Below are 17,579 nucleotides of genomic sequence, written 5' to 3'. Positions count from 1 at the left end.
AAATTCCAAATGTTCATATCAATTATAGATCTGTCGGTTTATATCTAGATAATAGATATTATATGGTTGTCTCACTGGATGAAGAACTTCTGACCTATACAGGTGCAATATTGATTTCATTGGTATGATCAAGTGTTTAAGAATATTTTATTTTCATTTCCATAATATATAATCACATGTATATTATTACATAGAGAATATCATGTTGTAAGAGAAAACAATATACATGTGCAATCATACTACTTTAAAATCAAACCTGGAATAGTTCCCCCCACCCTCCCCCCCGAGCCCCCACAACCTACCCCCCCCGACTTCCCAGAACCCATACACGGTATAGATATTTAACAACCACAGTCTAAGATATATTGATAAAAAATAGAAGTAAGAAATTAATGACCTCTTTACATTGAACTTAGCTCCTCCTTGCTAAATTAACTTTAAACAGTTCAAATCATTCCTAGTCTTAAGCATAGGCTATCTGGAATTTCTTAGTTCCATATTTATTTTGTATATAATCAATCCATTTTTTCCAGTCTCGTTTGTATCTCGCATTTGAATGGACTTTAAGATATGCAGATATTTTCACCATCTCAGCTAAATTTGTGACTTTCAGTGTCCATTCTTGGATTGTAGGCAAATCTTCCTTCTTCCAGTATTGCACCACCAACAGTCTTGCTGCCATTATTAAATGCAAAATCAGATTAACCTCTACCACTGTACAATCAGTAATTATACCTAACAAAAATAACTGAGGAGTAAATCTTATCCTTTTTTAAAGAATATTTTGTATAATCCACCATATTTTTATCCAAAATGCCTTAACCTTTTGGCAAGTCCACCATATATGAAAATATGTAGCATCAAGAGAACCACATCTCCAACATTTGGGTTGTAAATTTGAATACATCGAGGCCAATTTTTTAGGATCTAAATGCCATCTATAGAACATCTTGTAGAAATTTTCTCTCAGGTTTTGGGCTTGTGTAAATTTCACATTTCTTACCCAAATTCTTTCCCACGTATCCAACATTATTGGTTCTTCAATATTTTGAGCCCACTTTATCATGCAGTCTTTAACTAATTCTGTTTCCGAATCCATATGTATTAATACATTATATATCCTCTTTATATGCCTTAAGCTTTGAGCTCTTATTTGTTTAAATAGATTATCCTCAACTTGGATAAAACCAATTTTTGGTCTATTTTTCACCTGGCCTGTAATTGCCCATACTGGAACCATGTTTGAACTACCTTCTCCTCTTTTAATACCTCTAAAGATTTTAGTTGTAATATCCCCCTTTCCAAGGTGAGAAGCTGTCTGTAAGTAATTCTATCCTGTTTTTGTGCTATATTCATATTTTCAATTGCATGTCTAGGAATTGCCCACATGGGTATCTTGTCATTTAGATTATGTTGATATTTTTTCCACACCCGCAATAAAGCATTTCTTAAAATATGACTTTTAAAATTTTTATCCAGTTTTTTGTTAAATAACAGGTAAGCATGCCAACCATATACCAAGTCATGTCCCTCAATATTCAGTATCCTATCATTGGTTAAATCGATCCAATCACTGATTACGGATAATGCCACTGCATCATAATATAGTTTTAGATTGGGTAGTTTCAAACCTCCCCTCTCACGTACATCTTGCATTATTTTCAGCTTTACTCTCGGTTTCTTTCCTGCCCATACAAATTTATTGATACCCTTCTGCCATTCTAAAAGATTCGCATCTTTTTAAAGTATAGGTAACATTTGGAAAAGAAATAAAATTTTTGGTAAGATATTCATTTTCACTGCCGCTATTCTTTCCAACAAAGATAAGTGCAACTTATTCCATTTTTTCATCTCTATCTGGATACTATGCCAGAGTGGTTCATAATTATACTTATATAATTTCCCATTTGAGATTGAGATATTAACTCCGAGATATTTGACCTTTTTGACTATCTCACATCCTAACATTCCTCCTAGTTCTTCCTTTTGTTTAGTATTCATATTTATGGCTAATATTTTTGTTTTCCCTAAATTTATTTTAAAACCAGACACTTGACCATATTGATTAATTGTATTCATTAGGACAGTGTTTTTCAACCTTTTTTGTGCAAAAGCACACTTTTTTCATGAAAAAAATCACGAGGCACACCACCATTAGAAAATGTTTTAAAAAATTAACTCTGTTCCTATATTGACTTTATATAAGATGTTTTTCCCACGGCACACCTTACACTATGTCACGGCACACTAGTGTGCCACGGCACAGTGGTTGAAAAACACTGCATTAGGATACTAGATTCCTGCGGTTGATCCAATATTATAACCAGATCATCCGCAAAAGCACACATTCTGTATTCTTGCTGCCTAATCTTAATTCCTTTTAGACCCTCCAAGCCCTATATTTTATTTAACAATACTTCCAAAGTTATAATAAACAATAGTGGGGACAAGGGACAGCCCTGTCTTGTACCTTTTTCAATTTGAAAAGAGTCTGTTAAACTTTCATTGACTATGATTTGAACCATTTGCTGTTGATATATTGCTTTGATTGATTGTAAAAAACATTCTCCTATTTGCATTTTTTGCAATGTCTTTAGCAGGAATTGCCAATTAACTTGATCAAAGGCTTTCTCAGCATCCAGAAATATGAACGCAGCAGGAATTTGATTGTTCTTTCCCAAATATTCTAATGCATTAATAATTAATCTTACATTACTTTTCATTTGTATCCCTTGAATAAAATCTGTTTGGTCAGTGTATATCAATTGTTGAACAACCAACATTAACCTGTTTGCTAGTATTTTAGTAAAGATTTTATAATCTACATTAAGTAATGAGATAGGTCTATAGTTTTTTGGTTGAGTAATATCTTGATCTTCTTTGGGTATCAGAGATATAAAAGCTGTCTTCCAAGATGGAGGCACCTTACCTTCCGTTTGAATCTTATTAAATAATTCTCTAAGAGGTTCTACCATTTCTAACTGTAGATTTTTATAGTAAGCCACTGTCAAGCCTTCCCTGCCTTTAACTGCTTAATTACCTGTAAAATTTCCCCCGAAGTTATTGGTTGATTCAATTTTTCCCTGTGCTCTTCTTTAACTAAGGGTATTTTCTCTTTATCTAAATATCTCTCTATATCTAGACCATTAATTTTATCCCCCTTATACAACTCTGCAAAAAATTCCTGGAATGCTGTTGGAACACCTCCTTCCCTCTGTAGAGGGAATTCCGTTTTTTCTTAATCTTATAAGCTAACCATCTGCCCGGTTTATTTGCATTGCAGAAAGTATTGTGTTTTGCATATGACAAACTAGTAGCTACCTGATCAGAAATCAACATATTAAATTGAGCCTTTAATATAGTAATTGCTTCCTTAACCTTTGTATCCCCTGGGTTTAATGTTAACTCCAGCTCTTTCCTCCTAATTTCATCTTCCAATTCTGTTCGTTTTACCCCTTGTTTATGTCTATGTGATTTATTTATATTTATCAACACTCCTCTCATATACGCTTTGCTTGCATCCCATACGAATTCCATAGGTGTACCCTTATTCATATTAAAAACAAAGTATTCTGTTAGCAATTTTTTTACAATCATTGATATACTTTTCATATCTAAATAAGTTTTCATTCAATCTCCAAGAACTTCTTGCCTGTATCACCCCTCCCAACTCCATCCAAACTGGGTTATGATCCAAAAAAACTCTAGCCGCAATCTTTCTCTTCTTCACCCTGGAAAGCAAATCATTAGTAGTTAATATAAAATCAATCCTAGAAAAGAATTGATGCCTATCAGAAAAGAAGGTAAAGTCATATTCTTCAGCATTTCTTTCTCACCAGATATCTCTCAGTTCAAAGTCATCCATCATATTGAAAAAGGATTTAGGTAACTTTGCTCACATCTGAGTGTTTGGGTGAGAAACTTTCTTATCTCTCTTAGTATCTATAACACCATTCCAGTCACCCAATAGTATGCAAGACCTATAATACCACTGTACTAATTTAGCATGAAGATTTCTATAGAATCCATCTTGTTGTTTAGGAGCATAAATTCCCAAGATCAATGTCTTTTTCCCTTCTAAGATCAAATCTAACGCGATGTATCTTCCATGGGGATCTGCTTCAATTAATTCAGCTTTCATATCTTTTCTTAAGTATATAACTATACCATTTTTCTTTTCCATAGCAGTAGCTACAAAATGTTGACCAAGTCTTGGATTAATCAAATATTTTTGATCGGTTGATTTAATATGAGTTTCTTGCAAACAAATTATATCATTCTTGAACTGTTTAAGATAGTGAAATATTTTCTTTCTCTTCTGTGGAGAGTTCAATCCATTGACATTCCATGTTACAATCTTAATTGTCATCTTTGGTTTCCTGAAGCTTTTTTAGAGCCTTCTGCATAGCCTGTTTAACCTTTGGCCTGGCTCCTCCCACTGCTTCTGGACTGGTTACTGTAGCTTCTTGACCGATAGCAGGTGATGGTTGAAGTTGTTGTGATTTGGCTTGTTGTCTGGTAATTTGTCTGGTAATCATACAGCTTGGTCTTTGTTCCATAGCTCCTTGCGCTTCTAGGAGAGAGAAATGATCCATCTTATCTGGTAATTGTGTGGTTTGCTGTCTATCTTGTCCTTCTTGTGGTCTTTCTCTGGGTCAAGATGGTGCAGGATGTCCAGCCTTCAAAATATTGTGATAAAAATCTCGAGTTTTCCATACTGAGTTGAGACGGTATCTTTGCCTATCAAATGTGAGTATAATGCCAAATGGTGCGTCCCATCTGTACTGTATCTGACGATTTCTAAGCTCTTCAACTAAAAAAGCATAATCTTTCCTGGCTCTTAACATTTGAGGTGGTATCTCTTTCAAAACAGTCAAATCCTGACCCCCAATTTGGAGCTTAGTTTTATAAGACTCTTGTAATATCGCATTTCTGAGCTCTCTTGTGGTAAAATATATAACAATGTCTCGAGGGAGTTGCTTCTGCTTTGCCAGCCAAAAATTGACGCGATAAACTTTATCAATTTGCCAGTCAAAATTAGCCCCCGGTCTTCCCAACAGACTATCAAAGGCTTCTGAAAAAATCTGTTTCAGGTTTTCCTGCTTATCTTCACGCAACCCCCCTACTCTTAATGCCAGCTCCATTTGCCTGTACTGTATCATAATAATTTCTTTTTCAGCATTTTCAACTTTTTGTTGTACCACCTCTGTTTTCGATGTCAAATTAATATTGGCTTCATTAAGATCCTCTAGACTATCTTCAATTCCAGAAACATGTTCTGTCAGTACATTTACAATCCCCAGCATATCATCTCTGATTTTAGAGACCCAGGTGTAGCATTTTAGGGTTCCCGAGGCTGAAGATGAAAGGAATGTCCACTCACGGATAGCTGAATCAACCAAAGTTTATTGAGCATCCAGAATTAACATGAGAACCAACAGCAAACTTATTAATCATGAAACATCATTCTTATAGTGTTTTCAGCTTCTTTGAGCTTTACATATTATCTCATTATTGGCTAACAAATCTCCAAGGCACAATAATTGGTTAGTCCTTACATCATTGGTGTTCGTGAGAATGTTCACGTTGTAATAGCTAAGTAAATCAAGTATCATCAAATAAGTGAATAAAATGTTGCAGGTTATACTTTGTATCATCCCGTGTCCTCGAACATCCCTGGGAACACTGCAAGAGCAAAGAATAGCTGACAGGCAAATATTTTCTGCAGATTGTTGCAGTTTCTACTTACACGTGTAACCTCAGTTCTAAGGACCATCCAGATGATTCACTGTAAAAACCCTACATTTCCTCGCTTTTTGTTTTTAATGGCGAAAAAAGAGATTTTTCAAGAGCATGCATTTGAATCACATTCAAAGTAGGTGCAGGAGACTTGCGAAACATGGCAAAAAATGAAGGAACACATTGCATACAGCAACAGCAAAGTATAAGTAATATGATTATGTTCACACCATAGAAAAACAATTGTTTTACCCAAGAAATATCAGGTAACCATTTAGTTAACCAAGCATAAGGAGAAAATCTATCCTGTACATTATTTTTTATAGAAGCTTGTAAATTAGCTAATTCATCTTCAATAGTTCTATTAAGTGAATGAAAATGCACAGCGCAAGCACGTTGACCAACTAAGGTGCAAAATCCACCTTGACGAGCTAGCAAATAGTCTATAGCAAAGCGTTGTTGAATTAAATCTTGATTAAGTTCTTCAATTTCATTTTGCAAATCTCTAATAATTGCAGCAGTAGCATTAATAGATTTCTCCAATCGGCATGTGAGACCTAAAATAGAATGTCTATTTTCTTGAGCTAATATTCCTGGATATGATCCCAAAGAAATAGTTCCAGTTATTGCTCCAACAAATGCACGTCCAAAAGTAGGCAATGAAGAAAATTGAGTATCAATAATAACTTCATCAGAACATTTTGATCCCAAAGCTGCACGTCTTTTTCTAGTTGGTAAACTCCCATAAACACCCACTTGTACAGGTAATGACAAATATCCAATGGCAGCACATAGATAGTTCTGAGGGTGTACATTAGTTGCATATTTGTCAAAGAAAAACCACATCGCAGGATCTTTTAATTGCCATCCAGCAGAGATTGATCCACCTGTGTCAGTATTAGAAGAGACAGTTTGAAAAATAGGAAAATTTTCAGGATACATTTCAAGTATGGTGTTATGACCTTGTGATGTTTTAATAGTACCCCATAACCAATATTTCTGAGTACAATAACTATAATTCCCTACTTTATCTAAAATACGTTTAGCTTTTGGTAATCAGACCATTGATTAAGCCAATTATGACGAGCATAACATCAAAAACATAAGCCTCTAGTAAATTGGTTAATGCGAATATACTTCCATCTAACTAAATTTAATTCATTTGGAGGAGTAGAAAATAACCAAGAAGAAGAAATATGTTGAAGTTGCGAAACAATGAAAACAGAAGAATTAATTAGATTAGGAATAAAAGCAACTTGACCAAGAGCCATAGGAGGTTCATAATATAAAGTTATATTATGACCATGAATCAAAAACATATATTGAGCATGACGAATCCAAAGATTAGGACTAAGAGGAAAAGCAAGAGTTGTTTCCGAGAGTAGAAACTGGAAAGAAAACGAAAAAGAGAAAACAACACATGAGAAAAAAGGATTTTTTCAATTGATGTTGATCTTCAAGGTGATTCCAAGGCAATATTGGAGGACGTTGCATCCTTGGATGTTTCATTTGTTTTTCCATGATAAGGACGAACACACCGGCCTGGAATCCACACAGCTTGCTTTGTTTGCAAATCTTCAACTGTAGTGTAACCCCGTCCCCAGGTTATAAGTTTTGTAGGTCCACGCCAAGCAGGATCAGGAAGTTGACGAAAGAGCACCAAAGGACGTGCCACAGGATCCTGAATATGAAAATGTAAATTTACTGGGAGGTCTGAAAAGGAATCTAGAAAAGTTAAGTAATTCCATGCATAAAGAGCAATAGAGATCAAATTTTGAATTTTTCTCAAATTGAATGGACCAGATTCAGATTTTACCAATTTAGTTAATGTAGCTTTGAATGTACGATGAGCTCGCTCAATTATAGCTTGCCCTTGAGAACTGTAAGGAATTCCATGTATCAATTGAATGTTCCATTGTTGACAAAAAGAATTAAAGTCCTTGCTAGTATACGCAGGACCATTATCAGTTTTTAATTGAATTGGTCGTCCCATCACGGAAAAAGCAGAAAGACAATGAGACATTGCATCAAAAGTGCGCTCATGTCTAGCAGCAGTGACCCATAAAAAATGAGAATATGTATCAATGGATGCATGTAAATAAGTGTATGGTTTAAAGATAGCAAATTGTGTGACATCCATTTGCCAAATTTGATTAGCCTTTGTTCCTCGAGGATTTACTCCCATAAAAAAGGAACAGCAAATTGTTGACAAGATGTACATCCTCGAATAATGTCACGAGCCTGAGACATAGGAACAGAAAATTGTTTAGCCAAAGATTTAGCATTTTGATGAAAATATGAATGACTAGCAACAGGATCTGAAAAAAGAGTTGTAACTTCTTTGAGAGTCTCATCAGCTCGTCTATTTCCTTCCATCAAAGGATTTTGAAAAGGAGAATGGCTCCTAATGTGCTCAACATATAAAGGAAAGACACGTGCTTCCAAAACATGTTTTAAAGATAAAAATAAAGACAAAAGATTAATGTCAAGAGAAACAGCACAATAAGCATAAGGAAGAGATTGCATTGCAAGAAAAACATATTTGGTATCAACAATCAAGTTAATAGGTTGATCAGAAAATAATCTCAGAGCCAAAATAACAGCTGCCAACTCAGAATGTTGGGCAGATGTCTGAACAGAAGTGAATTTAGAAAACCATTGTTGACCATCCGTCCAAACCACAATTCCACGAGTGGGTGATCCGTCTGTGAAAATTGTTAATGCTTCAGGAAGAGGAGAACGAGTAAAAATAGAAGAAAATGAAAGATTCAATGTATTTGTAATAACTATTCTAGGATCTTTAGGTAAAGAATATTGAATATCACCAAGATAATGTGAAAAAGCAATTTGATATGAATCAGAAACAGTATCAAATGTTCATGTTCAAGTTTAGTACGAGTGAAAGCTATTCCATCCAGGTCATGACCTATCAATTGCAAAGATCTTCGTGGTGCTTTCATAATCAATTCTTCTAAAGCCTGTTGATAAGGAAAAATGTTTCTAGGAGGAGAAGCAGACAAATTCAACCATTCATGAATATGAATCACTTTTTCATCCAAAATAGAATAAAGACATCCAGTAGGTAAAGGTGATGTAGGAAGAATTGCTAACCATAACTTCTTAGCTATAGAAACAATTCTATCAACGTATCCCAATTTAAGTTTATTTAGAATGTCTTGGAGACATTTCTTTTGCAAAACAGTAAGTGAAACCAAATCTCCAGGTTTTTTGGAACCTTTTAATAGAGAGAAAAGAGACAGTAAGCGAAACCATGTTACCTCTTTTTTCTTTATCCTGTAACTGTAAAGGAATAGTGAAAAAACTATCCTTCAAATCCACAACTAATAGTTTATAAAACTGTGGGATTAAATTAGGATTAGGAAGACCACATTGTAAAGGCCCCATTGGTTGAATACATTCATTTATTTTTCTAAGATCAGATAAAAATCTCAATTTTCCACTTTTCTTTTTAATAACAAAGACAGGAGTGTTCCATGGACTAGTAGAAGGTTCAATATGGCCAGCAGCCAATTGCTCCTGTACCAAGGAATGCAAAGCAATCAATTTTTCAGAAGATAGAGGCCATTGCTCAATCGAAACAGGTGTAGAACAAAGCCATTTAAGAGGAAGCCCCATCATCCAAAATCAAATGAGCATTAAGAAGAGAAAGAAGGTCCCTACCCCAAATATTAGTATGAATATCTAAAATATAAGGATGTAAGGATACAGACTTACCAGCAGAGGTTGTGATGACTATGGAATGAATGCTTTGCCAAGCATTTGTAGACCCACCAATGCCCCACAAGGAATTAACATCACGTTTAGGCCATTGGACAGGCCACTGTAAAAGGGAGATGACAGTAACGTCGGCTCCTGTATCCAACAAACCCTGAAACGGTTGCTCATTAAGATACAAAGTAAGAAGTGGTTTATGAGAATTAATAGACTACAGGAGTCCTATAGAAGTAAGAGTTGAACCAAATCCAGAATCACCACGATTTCCAGTACCTGGGTTAGGAACCTTATAGGGAAGCAAAAGAAGTTGTGCTACAGAAGATCCTTTAGGAAGAAATTGTGGAATGTTAACCCAAATTTGCATAAGAATCACTCTAGTGTAATCAGAATCAATAACTCCTGGAACCACAAAACATCCCAATTTATGAGCAGAAGAACGTGGTAAGATTATGCCAACCAAACCAGAAGAAAGAGGACCAGTGTATTGAGAAGCAACCAATTTCACTTCTAAAGGAAATTTAAAATCCAAATCAGCTTGAGTAATTAAATCGATCCCAGTACTACCTGCTGTGGCTGAGGAGGCCCCAGAGAGGGAGGAGGAACAAGAGAGGGGGGAGGAAGACTCACAACGGGAAAGGCACTCTTTGTTTTCTCAGTGGGTGCCACACCCACCTGGCCATTTCCCGAACCCAAACGAAATCTACACTGATTTGCCCAATGAAAACCCTTCTTGCAAATAGGACACTTCTTCACAGGACGCTCACCACCAGTTGGCGTTGAACGACAATCTTTCTGAAAATGACCTGATTTTCCACATTTAAAACAGTTTCCTGGAGGCTTTCTCCCTTTTTAAATCGCTGCAGCCAACAAATTCATTTTGTATGATTGAGAACCTACATCCTGACAAACACGTAACATGTCTGCTAATGTATATTGATTTGTAGCTTTTAAAGGCTGCAAAGCACATTTATAGTCCACATTAGCATTTTCAATAGCCAATTGACGAAGCAACTCTGCAGCTGCTTACTGGTTATCCAACTGTTGATGCAAAGCTTTTGAAAGTCTCTCCACAAAATCAGCATAAGGTTCATTCACTCCCTGGCGTATGTTAGAAAAGCTAACTTTAGGTTCTCCGGCTTGAGGAACCTTGAGAAAAGCCCTGAATGCACATTCAGAAACTACCGCCAAAGTTGCAGGAGGAAGTGAAACCTGATTAGGAATATCTGCAAACTGACCTGATCCAAACAACTGTTCTGCTGTGTAGACTCCACCACTTCCTATAGCAGCTGCCTGAGAATGACGCAAATACTCACTTTCCCAAACAACATACTGCATAGAGGTCAAAATCATTCTAAACAATTGTTTCCAATCTTGCAGAATCATGGTATAGCCATTCTTAATTCCTTCCAAAAGATCTTTAGTAAAATTTCCAGTAATACCATAATCAGAAATAGCCTTTTTTAACTCCCTTAAAATCTGAAATTGCAAACCTTCCCATTCAGCAATCTGCTGACCTGGTTGTGGCCCTGGTTGATATTGAACCGGACACACAGACAACAATTCAGCTAACTCTTCTCCAGAAATATTAACATCCGATTTACAATTTTCTACCATTTCCTGAAAAGCAGACTTTGGAAGAATATTAGCAGAAGGATAAGGAATAGGAGGAAGAGAAAGAGGAGGGGAAATAGGAGGAGGTGGAGGAGGTGGAGGAGGCTTTATCACAATGTCAGAAGAAGCAGAAGAAGGTGTTATTTCAGACTTTGATTTAAGATCAAAAGATGAAATTTCTTTTTCAGACAATGGAGGAAAAAATCACAGTAGTAGAATGTTGAGAAGGAGGGGATGATAAGAAAGAAACAGAATCTTCTTTCTGACCAAACATTTCTACAGCATGCCGACACAAATGCCAAGCATGCAAAACATCTACATCTTTCCTAGGCTCAGAATGCAAAACCTTGCCAACTTTTTCCCAATCTGACAACTTCAGAGAACCTTGTACAGGATAGAAAGGACAACTTAAAGCAATTTCATGGACCAGCCAAAAAAGAGCCTTTTGTGACACACATAACTCAGACTTCTTAAGAAGATACCCCAACTCATTAACATGCTTCCTTTGCTCTTGAGAAAGCGAAGATCCCATACTTACAGAAATCTTATAAAGTAAGATTGTAGAGCCCTTAGGCTGACGACGTCTGTCCTTCCCTGGACGAAGTATGGGTCCCTGTTCGGGCGCCAAAATTTTAGGGTTCCCGAGGCTGAAGATGAAAGGAATGTCCTCTCACGGATAGCTGAATCAACCAAAGTTTATTGAGCATCCAGAATTAACATGAGAACCAACAGCAAACTTATTAATCATGAAACATCATTCTTATAGTGTTTTCAGCTTCTTTGAGCTTTACGTATTATCTCATTATTGGCTAACAAATCTCCAAGGCACAATAATTGGTTAGTCCTTACATCATTGGTGTTCGTGAGAATGTTCACGTTGTAAGAGCTAAGTAAATCAAGTATCATCAAATAAGTGAATAAAATGTTGCAGGTTATACTTTGTATCATCCCGTGTCCTCGAACATCCCTGGGAACACTGCAAGAGCAAAGAATAGCTGACAGGCAAATATTTTCTGCAGATTGTTGCAGTTTCTACTTACACGTGTAACCTCAGTTCTAAGGACCATCCAGATGATTCACTGTAAAAACCGTACATTGGGTATCAATTTTATCAGACAACTCCTCTTTAAGTTCTTTTATCTCCCCTTTAAGATCTTTAAGTTTGTCTTCCACCTTAATTGTCTGAGTGTTAAAAGCCTCATTCAGTTCCTTCAGAAAAAATTCTTTCGTTAGTAGATCACCAGTAGGGGGCGCAGAGAGCGGAGGCTGCAAATTTGTGCCAAGTATGGGCGATGTGCCAGCGCTTCTGGGGGCCAAAGGGGGGCATCTTCAAGATTTGGTTTTGAGGCCATTCCAAGTTTTATCTTCAAGCAATTAGTAAAACTCTACTGGCCAGCTATACAGCTGTGGAACAAGGTAATAAATCACCCCTTTCCTTTGAGATTTTAAAGCTCCGTAGGACTTTACAAAAAGATAAACATTGTTACGAGGCAGTTCAGTATGCTCATCACCATTTTAAATGCCTCTTTATTAGCTGGGTTAACGGAAGAAGGTCTTGTAAAAATGAAGCTAAGATTTGAATAAACAATTAAAGTTCTCACATACCAGTCCTGCTCGTGTTGAAATCAAATAAACCAAGCCTTGTTCTGAGAAAGAGAGAGCTTACTTCGTGCTGCAAAAGCAGCTGGAGATCCCCAGCATGGAGACAGTTCTGCCCTTAGCTGGCCCCCCTCTCCTCGCAGACAGACAAACTGCAAAGATCAGAAGGCACTTGCTCAACAGAACCCGCTCCCCTACTCTTCTTTGCCCGAAGAGTAAGGTAAACAACCTACTAGATGTCTGATAGATGATTGTCTAACAGATAACGCGACCAGGAATTCGGGAGCAGCTATGTTACGCTGCTTCCATCAGTAAGCTCCTCCCAGGAAGTCCAGTATGATCAAGTGACTGCATGATTAGCTTTGACTTTCAGACTCTTATTTACCCACCCATCAAGAAGAAGATTTTACGACTTCCTGTGGTGTTGTCACCGTGCTTAGAGTGGAGGGAAGGAAGCTCTCCTAACCTCTAACTCTAACTTCTTCATTTGGGCTCAGTTTTGAGCACTGTTGATCCTGAAGGGACCAACAGATAAAGGGGATACTCTGTAGACGCTGGGGTGATAAGGCAAATCCTCCTGTGGATAGGAGAAACCCCCTAAATGGACGAGGAGCTATCCTGCCATTTGGTTAGGACCGGAGCGATGGCGACTGCATAAGAAGGGAGCGAATAGACAGAGAAGCAGTGGAAATCGGATACTTGTTACTATTGCTGACAACCCAAAGAGGAAGGCAACACGAAACTGGCAGAGAGGGTGAGCTGGAAAGAAGAAAGCACCGGGAGAGAAGCTATATTTTGCAGCTCAAGTTTTGCCGAAAAGAACTGGAGCAGAGACGCAGAGATGCTGGGACGGAAGGGACATCCAGAAGAGGTTAAAGAAATTAGCCACAGTGAGAACGAAAATCTGACATGGACAAACAGAAGTGGAGTGCAAAATAATATTTGACGAAAAGAGTTTGAAAGCTCAAAGAAGAGATTGTTTAACAGTCGGGTTGGTACACTGAGCTCCTTTTCTTTTTCTGCTCACTCTTTCTTCTGCTGCTTGTTGAATTTATAAGTATTTGACATTTATTTGCCTCGGAGCTTGGAACAGTGCCAGAGACAATAGATAGAGAACTGTATTGGAAAGAGAATTATGCTTCGTGGATATTAACAGTGAGACTGAGGAAAGGGTGACACCTAGTGGATTGTAAATCCGAACCCTGAAATCTGATGTAAGAAATTCTCTGATGACATAAGCTGATATATATGTATACACAGAGAGACTAATTACTAGGATTGAATGCTTGCATAATTGATAAAATTGAGAGACATTTATTGGTATAAGATAATAGTGTAATATATAAATCTATGATATATATTAAGTAAAGACCAAAAACCAAATAATCAAATAGGATAGAATACTACATAGGAATGTTTAGAGATTGAAATGCAATATTAAGGATAGTTAATTATTGTTGAATATTGAAATATACAATTATTTATATCATAGATATTACTGACAAAGTAGAAGTAAAAGTGAAACTTATATGCAATTGTGGGCAAGGATAAATAGGGGGATAAAAAATGGCAACTTCAATAAAATTAGTGAAAAAAACTACACCCAATGTGATCTCTGCAACACCCTCCCTCCTCAAATCAAATCAAAGATCAATTGAGAGTACGTTGGGGTTAGAGAAAGGTGAAAAGATGGCAGAAACAGCGGGACCAGCTCCAACGATGCAGAGTATGCAATCAATCCTCCAGATGATACAAGAGACACTGGCGAAAAGCCAAGAAGTGACAACTACTAATCATGAAGAAACAAGGAGGAATCATGAAGAAATGAAAAATGAAATGGGAGAATTGAAAGGAACTATTAAGATGGTAGATGACAAAATTGAAAAGATACTTCTAGAAGGCCTTGACAATCAATGAACAGAAAATCCAGTGTATGGAAGAAAAAATAGAATAAAGACCAGAGGATGGAAAAATGGAATTGGGATATAAACAACTTAATAAAGAATTAGAATTATCAATAATTCGACTGGAAAATGGAAGAGCTGCATTCTACCTAAGATTCCAAAACATACCGGAAGAGAAGGAGGAGGACATGAAAGGAAAAGTAATTAAAATTCTCACTGAATCTCTTAAAAAAAAGAACATGAATTGAGAGGAGACATTGATGAGGCTTATAGGGTGCATACTAATTATGCCAGAAGACATGGACTCCCGAGGGAAGTGCATGTAAGATTTGCTAAAAAAATAACGAGAGATGAAGTGTACAAAAAAACCAGAGAAGAGACAATTACTCTACAGGGAAAAGAGTTGATCACGCTCAAACAGATTCCACGAAGAATTCAGGAACAACGTAGGCAGTACCAATTCTTAACAAACCAGTTAAATTAAAACAGAATAATGTACAGATGGTTGGTACCAAAAGGGGTTCTAGTATCTTGGCAAGGAAAAAGATATAAGATAGAAAATATAGAAGATGCACAGAAATTCTATGGAGAATTCTGCAAGAGGGAAATAGAACAAGGAAGCAAGGAGGAATTGGAAAGTGGAGGTCAAGAGGAAGAAACATCAGAACATCAGGAAAGAAACAGGAGAGAAGAACAGAGGCAAGAAAGAGAGAGAGCAGAGAAGGAACGCGCGAGAGGGAAAAGTCAGATACAAATCAGAATTAAAAAAAACAACCCCAGTTAAAGATGGATCAAGAAACAACAATTATCTCGATAAATTTGAATGGGCTGAATGCACCCCAAAAAAAGAGCCCAGATGTTTAATAAAATAAGAAGGTTAAGAATGGTAAAATCAATTCAGGACGATAGCTGGCATATAGACTATAGAACGAAAGAGAAAAAAGGAAATTATATGAAATTATATGGATTTGTGGAAATACCATCCCCAAGAAAACATAAATTGAGATTTGAAAGAGACACCTATAACAATAGAAAAAGAAAGGGAGGGAAGAAGGAAGGAGAGGGGAGGAGGAAGGAAGTAGAGAAAGGAGGGAAGAAGGAAGGGAAAGGAGTGGAGAATGGAAGGGAGAGAAAGAGAAGGAGAAATAGTAGGAAAGGAAGAGGAAGAGTGGAGGAGAGGTTAGGGAAGAGGAAAGAGATAAGGAAAGGTGGGTGGAAGGGAGAGAAAGAGAAAGAGAGGAGGGAGGAAGGGAGAAAAAGAGAAGGAGAGAGGATAGGAAGGGGAAGAGAGAGGGTAAGAGTAGGGGAGAGGTAAGGGAAGAAAGAAGGGGAAGGAGAGGAGGAAGGAAGGAAGTAGAGAAGGAAGGGAGAGATAAAAGAAAAGAAAGAGAAAATAAGGTGGTGTCATAACAGATGTTTGGGATGGTAAACTGTACTTTATAATCTCTTAAATGGAATAACAATAGTATAAGATTGGCAAAGAAACAGAATAACCATGTGAATGTATACCTAGAATTGTATATAAGAGAGTAAATGATAGTAAGAATATATAGCACATTATAGATAAACAATATTTGGCTATAAAGAGCTAAGCATAAATAAATATAGAATTATACATAAAAATGGATAACGAATAAAGAGACCATGAAAGGTATAGAAAGGGAAAACACTAACTGCAAAGAAACCGATACGGAACTGCTGTATGATATATGATGGAACTTCTTGTTCCTATGTTGTCTTAAGTCATGTGTTTGTTCTTGTTGATGTGTTTATGTGTGTAAAATAAAAACTTAAAAAATAAATAAAAAAGAAGATGATTTTACTTACAGTTACTCACTATGAACAAATGCAGAACTGCAATACTAAAAATGACTGCTGTGAAACAAAAATAAATCTGGAGAAACTTTTAATTTCCTCCAAATTTCCTTCACAAATTATATATAGAATTAAGAGAATACTTGAACGGAGAAGAAATGTATACACTAAAATCATCTTAGAATTAAAAATATATTTTGTCAAAAACCTGTTCCTTTCCTTCAGGTCCCTGATGTGCATCTTATATAAAATGCAGATGAAGCTGACATTTTTATGTTTTCAGTTTGATCAGGCACACTAAGACCTTCTGACCTTTCCTGTTCTGACACAGAAAGAGTGACTGTGAATGTGATAGAACATATTATACAGAACAAGCTGTATTAATTCTGATGAGGTAATTAAATGCACCAAGGATCTACTCAACAATAACAGAAAAGAGAAAATATACTGCTAAAAAGTATCACTCTCTATTGCAGTAGCATCTCTCACAATCTATTTAATTGCTTTCTATAGGTGCTTAATTATACTCTAATTTCAATGTTCATTTCAACATATTCAGTACCACAGAAAAAAAATCTTCATCTTTGTTTCTCTCAGTTTATAGTTTCAACAGTTACTGCTGAATTTAGATTACTTTAGAAGCTCGTGGGTTTTTGTTTGTGAACTTCTAAAGTTGCTTCATTTTAAAAAAAATCTCTCAAGTAAGTTTTTAGTATTTTGGATTTTTGCAAGCAGGTCTGTTTACAGAGCCATCGACTTCAGCAGACAAGAAAATGCAGTAGGAAAAAAGGCAGGGTTCCCAAATAAGCACAATGACCCTGAGCCTATGGGACTATTTAGAAAGTTCTAACAGCAAGTCAATACTAATTATTTGTAAAAGTGGAAAGTGGTTGAAAGTGGAACCTACTTTTTGATGCTCATGCACAAGACCATGGAATGAGGTTTGTGTTTATAGAGATTCTCAGTCATTCAGGTTGTGGTTGTCCCATATTGGAAAAGCTCAGGAGGATCTTCAGCCAATATAAAATACGTGCACACTTCAAACCAGGGGTGGGTTGCTGCTGGTCCCCGCCGGTTCTCGCGAACCGGTTGGTCACTGGACCCGGAAGTAAGCCTGCCCTGCCCACAGTCCTGTATACATGTCCCGGCCGGACAGTATTTTGTCCCTTCTGTCTC

The 17,579-nt window shown here is 36.7% G+C and overlaps 1 protein-coding gene across 1 annotated transcript; it reads right to left on the bottom strand.

Moving 5' to 3' along the window:
- Positions 1–5,501: 5,501 nt before the first annotated feature.
- Positions 5,502–17,372, bottom strand: LOC148043641 (uncharacterized). The gene is made up of 5 exons (XM_087726086.1): positions 17,311–17,372; positions 11,624–11,732; positions 9,475–9,580; positions 7,278–7,296; positions 5,502–6,478 (listed from the first exon to the last, which is right to left on the bottom strand). Exons 1-5 carry the CDS (start codon positions 17,370–17,372, stop codon positions 5,800–5,802), a joined length of 975 nt encoding a protein of 324 aa, XP_087582212.1. The 3' UTR covers positions 5,502–5,799.
- Between the last annotated feature and the right edge of the window lie 207 nt (positions 17,373–17,579).

This window comes from Thamnophis sirtalis, unplaced genomic scaffold, assembly GCF_051295495.1.
Source record: "Thamnophis sirtalis isolate CommonGarterSnake01/CBP01778 unplaced genomic scaffold, rThaSir2_p1.2 scaffold_11, whole genome shotgun sequence".
NCBI classification, from domain to species: domain Eukaryota; kingdom Metazoa; phylum Chordata; class Lepidosauria; order Squamata; family Natricidae; genus Thamnophis; species Thamnophis sirtalis.
The sequence above is the reverse complement of the archived record's forward strand: the minus strand, read 5'-3'. Positions and strand labels throughout refer to the sequence as shown.